We start from the raw sequence: 18234 nt of genomic DNA on the forward strand, positions 1-18234 counted from the left end.
AACAACAAAAAGAACATGAGGAGGAAGAAAAATATAAAAGCAGGAATTAGAAAAAAATCAAAATAAGGTGAGATATAATTTGAGGTTTTTAAAGAATATACTAGATCACTCTGTCAAACTTAAGGAGAGAGAAAAAAAAGAACAAGCAAATTCCATTCAGGGGGAAGAATTTAACAAAGATCAAGGAAGTAAAAAATATTTTAAGAAATTACTCTAATTCATGGAAAATCAGGTATAATCAAAATATATGAAAATTTATAAGTTAACAAATATTGTATGATTCCACTTCTATGAGGTGTCTGAAGTAGTAAATTCATAGAAACAGAAAGTGCAACGGTGGTTGCCAAGGGCTGGGGGAGGGCAATGGGGAGTGTTGTTAATGGGTACAGAGTTTGAGTTTTGCAAGATGAAACTCAGTTCTAGAGACTGGTTGCGTGAAAATATGAATATACGTGACCCCACTGAATGTACACTTGAAAACAGTTGAGGTGGTAAATTTTAAGTTATATGTACTGTGCTACCATTAAAAAATTTTTTTAAATACACAAAAACCTTAAAAGTCAAAATGTTGCCCCCAATGAAATTGTCTCCATTATTTATTTCCTTTCTTGTTTAACACTTTTGTATGCCCTATAATGCTTTGCATATTTCAACCTTATTAAAGCATGTGCTTTTAGCAGAGACTATGGTTTCCGGAAATTACTGCCAGGATGCATACTATTCTGAAGACTTAGTGTAGGAAGCCCAGTAACTTCTATGAAGCATGAGGATGTTAATGGAACGGAGCCATCAGATGAACTGGTGAATGCTCAAGGCCAGCAGAATTGACTCATTTAGTGAGATGCCAACAGACAAAATTAGCATGTTGTTCACATATGGACCTTATTATAGCTCTATTTAAAAAAATCTTGTTGGCAAAAAGCTGACACAGTCACTTGAAATCATGTGATGTCTCTTCTGTTGGACATTTCCCTGAAAATATTACTGAAGTCGTTCTTCTTTCTCTGACGTGTAAATCTTAGTATTCTGAAAGCATACCGACATAAACAACAGTGCTATTTGTCCCATAATATAAACCAACTGCTTATCATCCTCTCAATTTATTTTCTGCAGCTAAAGATGTGTGACACATGCTGTTTAGTCTTCAAAATGGATTCACTTTTGTTCAGCTACCGTTAACCCAGGTTAACTTGAATTTTCCGGAAGAGAGTTGGAGAGAGCTTTAAAGATAAAATTCAGTGCTCCTCATTTTGAAGACAGATTGATATATTGACTCATTGGACACACACAGATTGGGGCCCTGTCTGTGTACCTGAGCCTGGGTTCAGCTCAAGGAATATTAGGTTGACTGTGAACCTCTTCCTATTCTTGATGAGCTCAGACATTAGTTATTATTGACTTGTCACTCTGGTTTGTCATCACCCCTAACGGCTCTCACCGCGGTGATATCCTTTTGGCATGCAACATTGTCTCCAAGCTACAGGAGCAAAAGAGGCTCAGGAAAGCTCCTTTCTAAGGCGTCGATGAGCACATGGTGGGCTCTTCAGTTACGTCTGTACAGTAGGGTTACTCTTTGTAACATATCATTTAACAGGAAAGACCAGGAAAATCAAAATACAACATATATATATTTGTTCAAATACACACATGCATATACACACCCATATATTTACATGCACACACACACACACACAGATGAGTGTTCCTACATAGTTTCAAGAAGCAACAAATAGATTTTCATAATCTGGGTTTCCCAGGTAGTTTCCTTTAAGTCAGGGAACCCTAGTTCTGGGAGGTGTCGCCACAAGTGCCCCCTTCCCATCAGGTTGCAGAGAATGATCTGGAAGTAGCACGCTCACCTTGCTGCCACAGTGTAAACTGGCTCCAGTCACCCTTTTCCCTCAGGTTCTCATCTTCAGGCAGAAACAGGCCCTGGGCTCTATCCATCACTGCAAGGCCTTCATCTCGGATTAACTTCCAGTTTCTTTCTAAGGACTAGAGGGAAGATTCTGGTTTTACTGGACTGAAAACATGCTTGGTAAACACCTTAGAGTGACATTCAGCTTTTTGTTTGTCTGATTAATAAGGAATGAAATGTTCCCTCTCATCTAGATTACTTATTTCAATTTCCTCTAGGACCTCTTGTCAAGGGTGTAGAAAAACCCACCTAATAATTATTTTTCAGAACCAAGTGCCTTTGCAGCATAAACATTTCAATAATTCCTAGGAACCGCCGAGAGCAATTCCGTCTATAATTTGTTTTCAAGTTTGCCTAAAGGTCGTTTTTTTCACAGACCCTAACCAACCAAGAGGACTAATCTTGTTGATCATTATTACATCAGGACCCTGCTGTACAGTTCATGTGACACTCCAGCATCCACACTGGAATACAAATCACAGACTTAATTCCACCTCCCAAGAGAGGTCCTCATAAAGATGCCATTCAACATGGTAAATATTAATTAAACTTTCAAGAACATTGGAAAAATGTCCATTGGAGCATGTGATGTGTTATAAAATTAGTAGCAAAATAAAGCCAATAAATGTCCTCGTGTTTAGAATTCAGCCAGACAAAAACATTTCTTTGACTTCTCACTTTGAGGGTGCCTTAGGCTCTGTCAGTAAGTGCCTGGCTGGTGCGGGTAGATCCCATGGGAGGAGAAGGCCAGGCTCTCCTCCTGGGAACCCTCACCGCACAGCGATACTGATGAGCAGTGGGGATGGCAGTGGGGTGGGTGCCATGGGGGACAGCAGGCCAGGGCAAGCATCCAGAGTGGCAGCCTAGGAGGAACGACTATCAGGAGAAAAGAATAAAAACGGCATGAAAGAGGCTAGGTTACACACAAAACCAGGATTTGGAAACATTAATAATTTCAAACATTTCTACGTTGCATGGGAAGTGGATGGGGTCGTGGAGTCTACGGGTACCCGGATAGGGAAGAACACAATAGATGATTTCAACGAGAATCAGGGCTCAAGAGCAAGGAAGTAAAGCTGATGAGTTACAAACACACACAAAAAATGGAAGCAACAATCAGCGCGCTCTGAAAATGGACCGAGTTGCCTCATGAAACAGGGGTCTCTGTCTTTTGAATTATTCAAGAGAAGGCTGGATGACCAGTTACTGGGTGGAGCAAAGCACAAGAGAAGATGTCAAGTGTTTTTACCGACCCGTGCTTTATGAATTAACGATTCAATGTAGGAAAACCGGGAAGGAGCCAGGAAGACGGCACGAGCACAGGACTCCACCAAAGACAGACACCCTCAGAGATTTGTGTGAAGACACGGTACCAACTTCAGCCAAACCCAGGGAACACTTGTGACATTGTGTGACCACATTAGGTATATTACAATATTCTAGGGCAAGCGGTAGATTTTAAGATTAGATACTGATTTTATACCGCTTTTTTCCCCCTTGTTACTTTGAGTCTATTGACATTTCTTTTTTAAAAAAATTCAGCTTTGAGGCTTAATTAACATATAAAATTGTAAGATATTTAAAATGTAGATCGTGGTAATTTGATATACATATACATTGTGAAAGGAATCCCCCCACCTGATTAATTAACACATTTATCACCTCACATGTTTATTTATTTGATTTTTGGGGAGTGAGAACATTTTAATTCTATTCTCTTAGCAAATTTCAATTATACAATACGGTGTTATCAACTACAGTCACAATGTTATACATCAGATCCTTAGACCTTATCCATTGTGTAGCTGGAAGTTTGTACCCTTTACCCAAACCTCTCCCTACTTTCTTCGCCCCCAGCCACTGCCAACCACTCTTCCACTCTCTGTTTCTTTGAGTTTTACTTTTATTTTTTTAAATTGAGATTCCACATTGTAAGTAATACCATACAGTATTTGTCTTTCTGTGTCTGGCTTATCTCACTTGGTGCCCTCAAGGTCCGTCCAAGTCACAAATGGCAGGATTTCTTTTCTCATGGCTGAATAGTGTTCCATTGTGCGTGTGTGTGTGTGTGTGTGTGTGTGTGTCTTACATCTTCCTTATCCACTCATCCATTGATGGACATTTAGGTTGTTTCTATATCTTGGTTATTGTGAATAAGGGTACAATGAATGCAAAAGTGCAGATATCTCAAAATATTTTATTTTGAATTATATTTGCATTTCTTTAGATATAGACCCAGTAATGGGATTACTGCATCATTTGGTAGTTCTGTTTTTCACTTTTTGAGGACCCTCCATATTGTTTTCCACAGTAGCTGCACCAATTGATTTTATATTTCTATGAAACCCACTCACTGATTTGTGTCAAAATCTAGAGCTGCTCTTATCATCACCCTGCTCTCTGCTGGTGTGGATCATCTGTCCACAAATAATCTTGAAACCATGCCCCATAGAGTTAAAAAACCCATCCTGAAACTGTGCTCCATTGGGTTAACGGAAACTTGGTGACTAACAGAAATTCTTGAGTTTGTCTTATAGTTTGCTATATATCTTCTTGCAGCCTACTTTACTACCCACGCTCGCCTTAATTATTTTCTTGCAAATTGCATACCCTCCAAGCTTCATGTAGCCTAAACAATAAGACGTTTGCCTGAGTTATTTTCCAGCCACTTGGAGTCAGCTGTGTCTAGTTCAAGGTCCAGCTGGCTAAGGCTGGTTGGGAACCACTGAGCCTAAAACTGGGCCTGTATAGGTGTCTGATGAATGACTGTTTGATGTCGAGGACCAAAACCTGCACACTCAGATCATGCTAAGTGCCTCCATTTTTATTTTATTTTATCTATTTATTTTGTTTTATTAAAAAAATTTTTTTTTAGGCCATGCCATGCAGCATGTGGGATCTTAGTTCCCTGACCAGGGATCGAACCTGTGCCCCCTGCATCAGGAGCATGGAGTCTTAACCACTGGACCACCAGGGAAGTCCCTCCGTTTTTACATATACATTCCATGAAGAAGCATGTAACTTAGAAACACCTTGGGCAGACCACTGATTACCTCACCTTTTCCCTACGTCCGATCACCTTTCCCCACCCCTAAGATCACCCTACTTCTTTATCCCATAAATATCTCAAGCTCCTTGCCTTCAGGGAGGCAGATCTGAGACTGGTTCTCCCATCTCCTCCTTTGGCTGCCTGTGAATAAATCCTTTCTTTGCTGCTGCACACCTGGTAAACGAACCTGGTTTGGTAACAATTTCAATATTATTTCATCCCAAGAAGGTAATTCATAAATAGCAAGTCAAAGACTGCATTGCAATTAAGAGATACTCAAAAACCCTCACTTAGGCAGGTCCCCAGAGTGAGAGAAGACCATGGTTTTCTCAAGAATCCCAAGATCATGGAAAGGAAAGAGAATGCACCCCAGATACATCTCCCCAAATGTACCTAAATTGCCAACACTCCCCGCAGCTACTGTAACTTATTCAAGTTGTTAGATAAATCTGTCTAATTCTTGTTAAACTGCCACAAAGACAGGCGAGAATTACCTCTCTAACACTTGAAATTACTTTTCAAATGAGGTTATCAGTGCCTGATATGGTAGGCAGGCTCTCACCCTCTACCCTCCCAGTATTTTAGTGGCTTCTTTCATTTCTTTTGAAAGCTGATTTTAGGGGCATCTTTGGAAAGAGCTGATCTTTTGTTCCTAAAATAGGGCACAAAGGCCTAGGGAAAATGTTCAAGTGACTGCATCACTAAATAAAATGTTTAAATTTTCTTTAAGGGCAGGCTGTCTTTTACATGTGAAACGTCGTTCCTGCCCCCTTCCGCCCCCCTCTCCCCAAGGTCCCCCCAGGGAAGTGTTGCTGCAGAGGGACTTTTCCTGGAATAGTGATGACTTTTTAAAAAAACCTTCTTGTTTGCCCTTGTTATACGTGCCGCAGGGGTGCTGGAGGACAGACTCTGGCTGAAAGGAGCAAACAGATGCAAGGGTCTCCCAGTCGGTCCCAAACTGGAAACACTCTTGCGGCAGTGCCACCGAGCTGCTCAGCGCTCTAGGTGCTGACCAGACACTGCACAGACAATTATTTTCATCATGAAGCAGCCACTCAGCATTTCCTCTTTAGAGTTCAGTACTTTGTCGTGGAATTTGACAACTGGAAGTGTCTGTGCTGTGAGTGCAGTGGAGACTTTTCCACTTTAGGGATGACAGAGGACTTGGGCCGGTGACTGAGCCTAAGGTCTCACAATCTAGCACCAGAACCGGCTCTGCGGTGCCCCCTGATTATCCCCGGGGCACCTGTGGGAGGAGGTGTCAGGCTGTGAGGGGCTTGGGGCCCTGAGCCCCTCTGGGGCAGCAGAGCGGCCGTGGGTCCCCGTCTCCTGTGACTTACAGGCCACACACTGGGCACATACTGGTGGAACCGGGTGTCCCTGGCTGGGAACTGGGTGCGTCTCAAAGGGGGCGCACACTGACAACTGGGGAAAACTGGGCTAACCAGATCACACCAGTTCTACCTGGTGAAGTGATGAAAAACACAAAGATCACAACCATCACGATCCCCTACGTGTTCAACAGAAACACTTCTTCTACTAAAGTAAGGACTCTGCTTGGGGGCGTTTTTCAGCTTTGGAAAGACATGGCAGGGTCTCTTTTACGGGCATCGGGGAGAAACCTGGAATGGGACCTGGGAATGGCATTTTCAAGCAAAACCAATGAACTGCACTGTAAAAAATTCACATGGTTACAGGGGGTTAAAGACCAAACCTAATGACGTGTGTGCTCGTGAGAGAGAGAGAAAGGGAGGGGAGAGAGGGGGGTGAGGTGGAGGAGTAGGAGGAAGAAGAAGGAGAAGGAAAGAAGAAATGTATTTTCTCTACAGTAATGTTATTAGTTGTCTGACTTGGCAAATAATTCCGCTTTTTAGGAAATTCCAACAGGAACTCAAAGGCTCACACAGAGCGGGCCATGCCTACATTTTTAAAGGTTTCATTTGACATATTACTTCCTTGACCCTAAATTCATTCATTTCATGAAACTGAAAAGAGAAACTCATAGGGTTGGTATTTGAGTTGGTTGCCCAGAAGACAACAGCTTCTGATTCACGTTTCTTCTTCTGGCTACACAGGCTTTAGAAAACAGAGATTTGCTTGTTTTCACAGTGCCTCATGGCCCCATAAACCCGTCATCAGCACTCGCCTTTCAGTTAAACCTCAGCTATATTTGGCATTCCAGTCATCTACAGATGGACTTCCCAGTTTCAAGCCTCATCAATCCCAAACTGTGCGCCAGCTCTCCCTAACCCACACCCTCCCTCCAGTTCAGGGCCATTTCCTCCTTTCCCAGATATTCTGCTCATCCCGCTTGGATGGCACACTTTTCTCTTCCACATCAGATTAAGTCCTATTTTTAAAGGCTTCTCCTAAAACTGATTTCTTGCAGAAAGCCTTTAGAGGAGCAGACTAATTCTTAACTATTTCCCTTACCATTTCCCTTCATTCAATTAAGACATACACATTTTTTTAAAAGTCAAATATTACTACAAGTCTTATAATGAAAGCAGCAGTATCTTACTCAAGTTTTTCCCAGTCCAGAGTCCAACCCCCAACTAATTCCTTTAAATATTTTTTTCTCATATTTGCCTGCTTCTATCTAAATAATATGTTTATATTGCTGTCTCTTGATTTATTAATTCTAGACTTGATCCCTCATTTTCTGTCAGGGAAGGGAACAAGTTAACAATTTGACGTCTCCTTTTCCCTCTTCTCCATCTAGCAGTTCAGCTCATGTCACAAACCTTTCATACATCTGGGTAAACTCACATTTGGGTTTTCCTGAGTTGTAACAATTACACTTCATTTCACATGCAGCATTTATAAATTCTATCTCCTTTTCTTTGGCTTAATTTTTTAATGCCCTTATCACCGTTTCTTCTTTATAGCCCTGAAAGATTGCTGTAAAATCTCTTATACTATTCTACGCTTTGCCAAAAACATCGTATAAGCTATTACTTTCTTTCTCTCTTTTCTCTGAAGATAACCCTCCAATAGCCATCTGCCTTGCTCTGCTCTGAACTGGTCGGTGTCTGGGCTTGCCGGACAACTGTCATCAGGGAACTTCTCTTGACCTCTGCCCAGTATGAGGCTCCCTAATTATTGGATTCTAATCTGGATAAAGGATTATCTGTGTTCTCGAGAAAGGACACACCACAGGTAAAACTGAATTTCTAAAACTGTCTGAAGCTATTCTTTAAAAAAAAATTTTATTGAAGTATTTACAATGTTGTATTAATTTCTTCTGTACAGCAAAGTGATTCAGTTATACGTGTGTATATATATATATATATTTTTTTTTTTTTTTCATATTCTTTTCCTTTGTGGTTTATCGCAAGATATTGAATACAGTTCCCTGTGCTCTACAGTAGGACCTTGTTGTTTATCCATCCTATATATAATAGTTGGCATCTGCTAATCCCAAACTCCCGGTCCATCCCTCCCCTATACCCCCTCCCCCTTGGCAACCACAAGTCTGTTTTCTGTGCCTTTGAGTCTCCTTCTGTTTCGTATATACGTTCATTTGTGTTGTTTTATAGATTCCGCATATAAGTGATATCATATGGTATTGGTCTTTGTCTTTCTGACTTATCTGAAGCTATTCTTACACTTGATTGAAGACTTGACTATGTACAGAATTCTAGGTAGTAAATAATTTCTACATAGACTTTTGAAAGCATTGATCCATTGCGTTATATAACATTTAGTGCTGCTGTTGGGAAATCTGATGCCTTTTGGATTCTTTTTTTTCTTTTCCCCTCTAGAAGCTTTATAAAAGTCAACACAGTATAGTGGTTAGGGGTGTAAAGCATGGGAGCCAGGCTGCCTGGTTTGAAATTCTGACTGTGCCACTTATTAGCTGTGTGCTGTCGGGCAAGTTACATAATCGCTCTGTGCCTTAGAGTTCTCACTTATAAAGAGCATAAAGTACTACTACTTCCCTCAGGAGTCTCTAAGAAGATTAAATGTGCTAAAAGTAACTGTGCTATATATGGATAGAGCTATGATGATAATGATGAGAATTTTAAGATCTTCTCTTTATTTCTGGTTTCCTGAAATTTTGTGGAAACGTGCGTTAGTGTAAGTGCTGAACACTTAGTGGTCCCCTCAATATGGAAACTCACATTTTTCAATTCTAGACTATATAGTATTATTTCTTTCATAATTTCTTCTCCATCTTTTTTTCCTATTCTTCCTGGAAATTTTTTTGTTTGTACATTAGACATGTTAAATTGAGCCTCTAATTTTCAAAACTTTTCTATTTCCATTTTTGTCTTTTTGTTTTTTCTTTTGGGAGACTGGACTTAGCTTCCAATAGTGCTATTAAATTCTTATTTCTGCAAATCACAGTTTAAAATTTCTGAGAGTCCCGTGTCTTTGACTGTTCCTTTTTATAGCATCCTATTCTTTTTTCATGGCTACACTCTCTTCTCTTATTGCTTCGAGTGTATTAGAGATATTAAGTTGGCATTTGCTCCCCCAATTTTGTTTCCCCTGAACTACAGCATTCTTTCCATTTTTATTTTCTTTCATGTTGAGGGGTCTCTCCAATGTGTGGTGATCCTTGGGTGCGAGTCCTATAGAACTGAGTTATTGATTGGAAATGCTATGGGAAAGGGCAGGGCCTATGACTGACAGGCCTCACTGATGGGTGTATCGTCAAACCAGTGTTTTCACGGGGCACCCTAAAATGTCAGGATAGACAACCCTATTTTTGGAGGCCATGCACTTTCTTTAACTGCTGTAGTAGCAAGTTTCTTCTTTGGGGAAGTCCCTCTGTAATTACTTACTTCCATCTCAGCTTTCTTGGATCTGTTAAGTTAGCTACTTCTCTTTTCCATTTCCAAAAAATATGCTGACATTGTTCATCTGTTATTGTCTCCCTCCTGTTTTTCTTTTTTTTTTTAACTTGTGGGTTTATACCATTTTTATTATTTTACTGCCATTTACGTGAGGTTTCGTGTGGGAGGTGGTAAATGAATGTGTACAGTTTTGCTTAACCCTTCCTCATTCATATTTTCTAGACAGCTCTAACAGCTGATTATTTTCGACCGCTTACCTTCTTTTCTCTTAAACTAGAAGGATCTTCTAATATATAATTCAACCTTCTAGCGAAGTTTTGAAACAAAATCCTATTGGCCTGCAAAAGCCTTTACTAGTCCCTCAAATGTGTCTGCAAAAGATCACCAAAGCAATGATGTTTCATGTGATAGAAAGGTAGTGGCGAGAGAGAAGAAAGAATTCTCAGCATCATAGCTTACATTTTAAACTAAACTCTGGTAATCCATATATTGATTTATTGTCAACTAATTTCTCTTCGCCTCTTGGCCTATACACTTTCCTTGCATCACAGTTGGTATCCTCCCAATTCCATGATGTGCTCTGATGATGATAATATTGATTATGATGCTTGAAGCTTGATATAAAATCACTTTAATTTTGTCCTAAATCAAACAGAATTCATCCAACTGAGCTTTAAGTATCTTCTTCTATGGAGGAAAATAGGCCCATTCAGAGAAACATTTTTGCTTAGGCAGTTAGGAAATGTTGCAGATTGCTAAGTAAGGAAAGTCACTAATGCATTAGTTTGCTAGGGCTGCCATAACAAAATCCCACAGACTGAGTGACTTAAACAACAGAAATGCATTGCCTCACAATTCTGGAGGCTGGAAGTTCAAGATCAAGGTGTCAGCAGGTTTGGTGTCTTTTGAATCCTCTCTCCCTGGCTTGTAGATGGCCATCTTCTATGTTCTTACATGGTCTTTCCTCTGTGTGTGCATACACCCCTGTGTGTCCAAATTTCCTTTTCTTATAAGGACACTAGTCATATTAGATTAGGGCCCACCCTGATGCCCTCATTTTAACTTTACCTCTTTAAAGGCCCTATCTCCAAGTACAGTCATATTCAGAGGTACTAACGGGATTAGGAATTCAATATATAATTCTTGAGGGGACACAAGTAACTCGTAACACTAATGCAGGTTCAGGTTAGAACTAGATCCAGCTAAGAAAGCAAATAGTAGATGGGAAGGGATCAGGAATCAAGTAAGTCTATAGCAGCAAAATAAAGTATAGTCATGGAAAAAGTCAGGAAGAGTTATGCTTTTCACATGTGAACAAACCATAATACAAGAATTCACAGAGCTCAGGTTAACATAAGCAAGATTAGGTAAGTAACTGTGTATGATTAGCTGTTAAGAAAAAAGGGAATTGAGAAAATATAGACATTGGCAACTGAGAAGTCCCAGAGATGTGTATGTATTTTGAAAGGTTCTGACTCTAAATTAAGAGAAGGCATGTGGTCGAAGACTATTCCAGGCCAAGTTTACCCATTAAATTGGAGTTAGAATGAATTGATAATAGTGGTGCATTACTAAAATGTATACCATTTTTACCTAATTGTCTAAGAACATGCTGGCTATAGTTAATTATTTTAGGAATTATAGATCTGATTTTTTAAAGTCAGTTTACTTAAATCTTCGCTAAAACATGCCTATACTTTACACTGTGATGAGAAGACATGGGTAGCAGTGTCCCCTGCCTTAGAAAGAATATACCAGGGTAGAGGGTCATCCTCCTGAGCGCTGAGCTGAAGTTATGAAATCCAAGCAAACACTATAGCGCGCGCAACGCTCTCACAGCAAACTGATTTTAATAAAATCTCTAGGGAAATTAGTTGCATTGAAGGAGCAGTCTCTTGCTGGTCCTAGTGCATTTTAATCAGATCTCCTGTTTTTCAAGTTTGAATATAAAAATAAAGGAAAACATCTGACATTCCAATCGAATGAGAAAAGCAAAGGCTATTAATTCAGACAAGCAAGGGAGTCTGCCACCATCACCAGTGTTTTGGCAGAGACGTGGGAAGACTTTCTAGTGAGAAAAGAGAAGGCTTCAGGGGCGCCCTGATTGGAGGCTGTTGGCCTGGGGAAGCTGTAGGCAGGCTCACTAGAAGCTGGGTGTTCTAGTGATTGGTTAGCGAAGCATATTTGACTTTCTCTGGTTGGTCCTAAGTTGGAAGCGGGGACAAAAATTAGGAAAGCTGTCAGTTATTAATCAAGTCCTGGCCATTTGGGGCAGAATGTTATAGAAGTTATTGTTTAGCTTTCTGGATTGCCACTGGAGATAGTAATCTGGCTTCCTGTCAGTCTGATTTACAGTAGGCTGGCTTCCTGGTTTATTTGTTGTAGAAAAGGGGTTCGTTTCCCTGGCAGGCTGTTGCAGATTGTAGGTCAAGGTTCTATTTTTATAAATGGTCTGGCCATTGCCGCTTTGTATATACAGTCTCTCGTATCCTTACTGAAGGGAAAGGATAGCATAAAGTACCTAGCACAGGGCAAGAGAAGAGTCTCGGAGGACTGAATTTTGCTCTTTCTAAAGAGTGGGAGAAAGGGGGTTTCTTCTCCTAGGAGAAAGACAAAAAGATAGCCCAGATTGCCAGGAGAAGCAGCCAGCCTGAGGGCTTCAAGGACACAAGAGTGCAAAGGAGACCCACATTCCTGTACTCTAGCCCAGACTGGCAGGGATGCCAGCCAACATGCTCAGTCAGAGGAAGGTAAAAGGGGAAATAAAGTTCTGTCGTCCCTTCCCTGCTCTACCCACAGGGAACGGTGCACCGGGCTAGGTCAGGAGGGAGTAGAAACCCCAAAGTCCCTAATCTCAAGGGGCTGCAAGTCTGACAGAGACTTTTTGTTTATATATAAAATAAACCACTTGATAAACAGATGAGCAAGTGATCTATAACGTGTATGTGCACATGCATCGATCGGTGTGTATGTATATTAAGATACAGATCATGACCTGCTGAAACGGAGCATGGCCCTGTGGCCTGTGCCCCCCATGTCCTCCGCCTGCCTTCTGTCTGTGGAAAAACTTTAACCAAAGAGTACGTTTAATCAGAGAAGTGAGAAAATGCAGAAGCAAAGAAAAGCAGTCAAACAGTACAAAACAATAACAGTTTAGTCAGTAAGCAAAGTCAAGGACCTTTAGTTCCTTCTCAAGGGCTACAGATAATATTCTGCGCCATATCCTGTGGGCTGTCTTATAGGTGCTGAAACCCCCATCAGGTGGGAGAAGTTAACTACATGATGAGCAGACTGTAGCCATGACACAAGCTGCCACAATTCCAAGAATTAGCCTCAAGGAAATGGGAACAAACCGACCCCGGAACTGAAGATTAACTGTACTTAAAACAATCAAGATGACGCTGGTCAGACCACCGATGACCAATTTCAAGATGACCGTCAGAGCTGCCTGTGCCGTTTCTGCGCGTAGCCCCTCCCTGCACCTGTAAAAGCTCTCGCCCCCTGGTTGTCCTTTGGACAGGAGTCCGCCTCCACACACCTCGCCCACTCTCACTTCCATCCCCGGATGCCAGCTCTTGAGCGGTGAGCAGCCAGATCCCGCTTTTGGTAACACTACTTGATCAAAAATTTTGGAACTGCAAATGGCGTACTAACCTACAGATGCAGCTTGCAGTGTAGTGCCTGGGTCTGTAAGTCAAACACTGTACTGCAAGCTCCCGAGGTGGACCAGAGATAAAGCCAATTTTTAGGCATTTTTTAAAAACTGACAAATGTTGAAAACTCATCAATTTTGCTTTGAGAAAGAAAATGACCTTTTAGTTTGAAATAATTCAAAGAATTTCTAATATTTCACCCTTTTGATATGTTGCCATAACTGGCATCTTAGACCCTCCTAGAATCGTAGCAGAGTGTCAACTCTTATTAAGGGCTCACACTTCAACACACACGGGAACATCCATGATGGTGGCGTTTTGTTGTGTTTTTGCACCTCGTAGGAGAGGAGGAACTGAGGCAATTATTTTGCATTTGGAGAGAAAGAAACCGAGGCCCAGATGGATGAAATGACTTCCCCAAGGTGTCAGAGCAGAGAGCAAAACTAACCTGCTTCTAAAGTTCACTTTTAAATCACATAACCATCGAACTCTGTAAATTCTCTGCACTCCTGTTGTCATTTTTAGTGAAAGTATCATTGGAATCCAAAAGTCGAAAGTCTGATTTAGAAAAATAGGATTAAAATATTACGTTAATCTTAAGAAACTGCTTTCAGCACTTCTTTATAGTATGATACTTACTTTTCTATAAAATTGATAATCCTCTTACTTTATAGCTTAATTCCACTGTAAGTCTGACATTTTTGCTTCTGTCTCAATCCAGTTCATTTCAAAAGCAGTTCAGTGAAAATATTAAAATATTTAAACACACAGATACAAATGCTGAACCACGAATTCACTCTTGTATAAGTCCTATTTTTGTCCAGGTGGCATTATTCATACACAACGGGTTTCTTAATTAATAAAAGCCAGAGTCTGAGAGAAAATGCCAGGAAGAGTATCATTCAATCAATCATTCTTAAGCACTGTGTCACAACACTGGCAAGTTTTACTGGGCACTTCTCCAACTGTAATAAAACTACCGTATGAGGAAGGAAAACTTATCTGTGATGCTATATGTTTCTATCAGAGCAAGTGCTGTGAAAAACTCAGAAGAAGCATGCAAGAGTTTCCCTTTTTCCCAGTGATGAATGCAGAGTTAGGTAGCAGGAAAAAAAATAGAAAAGGTTATTTTGAACTATGGTTTTCAGTTGCTATTGGCTGTTGTGTTCTCCATGTTACTACAGTGGTTTCAATGCATGCATGTTTACATCTAAATTAGCCACGGAATAATTTGGATCAAAGCTAATCTCAAAAAGAAGAATAGCAAAATTCTTAAGTATGATGGCTTTCCTCTCACTGGAAAAGATTTCTTTTCCCTTTTCTATTTATAACCTAGCAAAGACATTAATCTATTTTTGTTTCAATTTCTATGTTAAATACCCCCAAAACACTTAGGGTTTTCATATTTGTTATTTGGGCAAAAAAAGTACTCAATTTTAATGAACATACGCCTAAAAGAGAAAACTCTACTGGGATATTTTTCTCTAAATTTTTTTCATCGAGTTGCACAGCCTCTTAACACCCCCAGTGCACAGAATTGCCAAATTGCAAGCTACACAATAAGGGGAAACAATGACAATTCAACAAAATGGAAAAACACAGATGATAACATTTTACTGAACATTGTCCCGTGCCTTCAAGAAAATTGCACTCTACAGCTCACTGGAACATACAATGAAAATAATTTAAATGAAAATGTGCTATGCATGGCAGTTAATCATTACATAAGGGCCAGATCTGGATAATTATTCTAAAAGGATTTTGGCCAAATATGGCAGCTACCCCATCCAGGTTTCCACCTTACAATATGAATGCCTGGGTGATGATCCATGATCCGTAATAGTCAAATCTGTAATTTGAAAATGGAAAAAAATCTTGATGTGCAAGTGTGTGTCAGCTAAGTGGTTCTGGGCCCTGGGTTCCTCACACAGAAAGTTCTGCCTTGTCACACTCACTACTGGTGAGTGGTCACCCGAAATTACTTTTTTTTAAGTCATAATGTATACAATATTAACATTTCTGCAAATCAAGGTAGTTAGTAAAGTAAAGCTAACTTTACAATCACAACCCACAGTTGTCACACACTCAGATTCTATGCTGCTGGGGACCCTGTGATTAACGCCCAGGAGTTGCTTTTTTTCTTCTTAGATGAAGCAGAGCTTAAAACAGGCAGGGCTGAAATCAAGCCCAGAGAGAGAGAATTTTGAAATAAAGATTTAATTGGCTAGAAGGAGAATAACATGAGACATCAGAGCAGACCTCAGTAACTTTGAGGGCGTCGTGAGGTACCAGTGAAGGCACGGACTTGAGGATAAGGAGGGCTCAGTTCCAATCCCAGCCCTGACCTATTAAATATAGGGCCTTGGGCAAATTTCTTAGTTTCTCTAATCCTTACTTACTCAAACATAAGTGGGTCCAATGACACCTATCTTGAAGAGTTGTTGTAAAGATGAGAAGTATTATATACAAAAGTGCTCAGCACAATGATTAGAAATAGGCATTTAATACATGATAGCTGTTATGTTATTATTTCAATAATACATAAAATTTCAAAATTTCCTTTCCCACTAATTTTTTAGAAACTAGAAAATATTTTCCTATGAAAACAAGGTAACACATAAATTAAAATTATAAATGATAACAATAACTAATGTTTATTGAGTACTTCCTACTTACTTATTAAATAAACAGCCATGGAACAAGCACTATTTCCGTAGGCACTTGGCAGATAATGAAACAGAAGCATGAAGAAGTGTTGCTCAATGTCACATAGCTAGTAAGGAATGAGACCAAAAATTCAAAACCAGGCAGTGTGGCTACAGAGCCAATCCTCTAAACTGCTTCACTGTATTGCCATCCACAGACGAATGGATAAAGAGGATGTGGTATATATATATATATATATATATATATATATAGAATGGAATATTACTCAGCCATAAAAAAGAATGAAATTCTGCCATTTGCAGCAACGTGCATGGACCTAGAGAGTATTATGCATAGTGATATAAGTCAGACAGAGAAAGATAAATACTCTATGTTATCACTTACATGTGGAATATAAAAAATAAAGCAAACAAATGAATATAACAAAACAGAAACAGACTCACAGATACAGAAAACAAACTAGTGGTTACCAGCGGGGAGAGGGGAAGGAGGAGGGGCAAGAGAGGGGTATGGGATTAAGAGACACAAACCACTATGTATAAAACAGGTAAGTAACAAGGATATACTCTATAGCACAAGGAATTATAGCCATTATCTTGTAATAACTTCTAATGGAGTACAAACTATAAAAATACTGAATCATGATGTTATATACCTGAAACTAACATAATATTGTAAATCAATTATACTTTAGTGAAAAACCAAATGAAACAGTCAAATCAACAAACCAGGCAATATGGCTATGGAGCAGATGCTCTAACCTGCCTCACTGTACTGCCCTCACTGATGGTTAAGTTAGGTGTTCTTCATAAACCCCCAGAAACCTGTTTAGTTTTCAACATACTTGAACCACAACGTATATATCACAGTTTCCCAATTTTTAACAGATTTATTGAGACATAACTCACATACCATAAAATTCACTCAATTAACTTTTTACAATTCAGTGGTTTTTAGTGTATTCACAGACTTGTGAGCCATCAACACTATCTAATTTTAGAACATTTTCATCACACCAAAAAGTAACTCGTTACCCATGAGCAGTTGCTCACCCTCAGGCCCTCTCCTCAGTCCCTGGCTCTCACCCCTTCCTCTCTCTGTTGATTTGCCTTCTGGACAGTTCATATGGATAGAATCATGTAACACGTGGTTCATCCATGCTGTACCATGGATCTTGGCACTTCTTCCTTTTTTATTGCCATTGTGTAATATACTACATTTTGTTTATTCCTTCATTCATCATTTAGATGGACCTTTGGGTTATTGGCCACTTTTTTTCTATAATGAATAATGCTACTAAGAACATTCAGGGACACATTTTTGTATGAACATATGTTTGCATTTCTCTTGGGTATATGCCTAGGAGTGGAATTGCTGGGCCTTAACTCTGTGTTTAACATTTTGAGGAACTGCCAAATCGTTTTCCAAAGTGGCTGCACCCCTCTGCATCCCCACCAGCAAAGTTCCAGGGTTCCAATCTCTCCACATACTTGCTACCACTTGTTAATGTTCATCTTTTTTGCTGCAGCCATCCCAGTGAGGGTTAATGGTATCATATTGTGGTTTTGATTTGCATTTCCCTAATGACAAATGTCATCGATCACCTTTTCATAGGCTTCTCGGCCATTCATTATCTTCTTTGAATAAGTGTCTGTTCAAATCTTTCCCCATTTTTTAACCGAGTTATCTGTCCCTCTATTGAGTTATCAGAGTTCTCATTATATCATATATATATATGTTAGATACATGACTTGCAAATATTACCTCTCATTCTATGGATTTTACTTTCACTTTATCATGTCCTTTGAAGCACAGAAGTTTAAGTTTTGATGAAATCTAATTTATTTTGTCTTTTGTCACTTGTACTTTCAGTGTCATACCCAAGAAAACCATTGCCTAACTCCATAATGTTATGAACACTTCTATGTTTTCTTCTACAAGTTTTATAGTTTTATCTCTTACATTTAGGTCTATATCCATTTTGAGTTTGTTTTTATGTACAGTATGCGATAGCTTTATTTTTTTGCATTTGGATATCCAATTGTCCCAGGACCACCCGTGAAAAAGACAGTTCTTTCCCCTTTGCACTGTCTTGGCGCCTTTGTCAAAAATCAGTTAATCATAAATGTAAGGGTTTATTTCTGT

At 39.7% G+C, this 18234-nt stretch overlaps 1 protein-coding gene across 2 annotated transcripts in view; it reads right to left on the reverse strand.

Annotated features, from left to right (window-relative positions):
* The window catches only part of ASPH (aspartate beta-hydroxylase), a 227733-nt gene that overhangs the window by 18569 nt on the left and 190930 nt on the right, over nt 1–18234 (reverse strand). For both annotated transcript variants that reach the window (XM_061171943.1, XM_061171942.1), the window contains one exon: nt 1860–1995. In XM_061171943.1, the coding sequence (XP_061027926.1) occupies nt 1860–1995 (136 nt within the window). The remainder of the gene's footprint in view (nt 1–1859; nt 1996–18234) is intronic.

The sequence above is a fragment of the Eubalaena glacialis genome, chromosome 17 (assembly GCF_028564815.1).
Source record: "Eubalaena glacialis isolate mEubGla1 chromosome 17, mEubGla1.1.hap2.+ XY, whole genome shotgun sequence".
NCBI lineage: Eukaryota > Metazoa > Chordata > Mammalia > Artiodactyla > Balaenidae > Eubalaena > Eubalaena glacialis.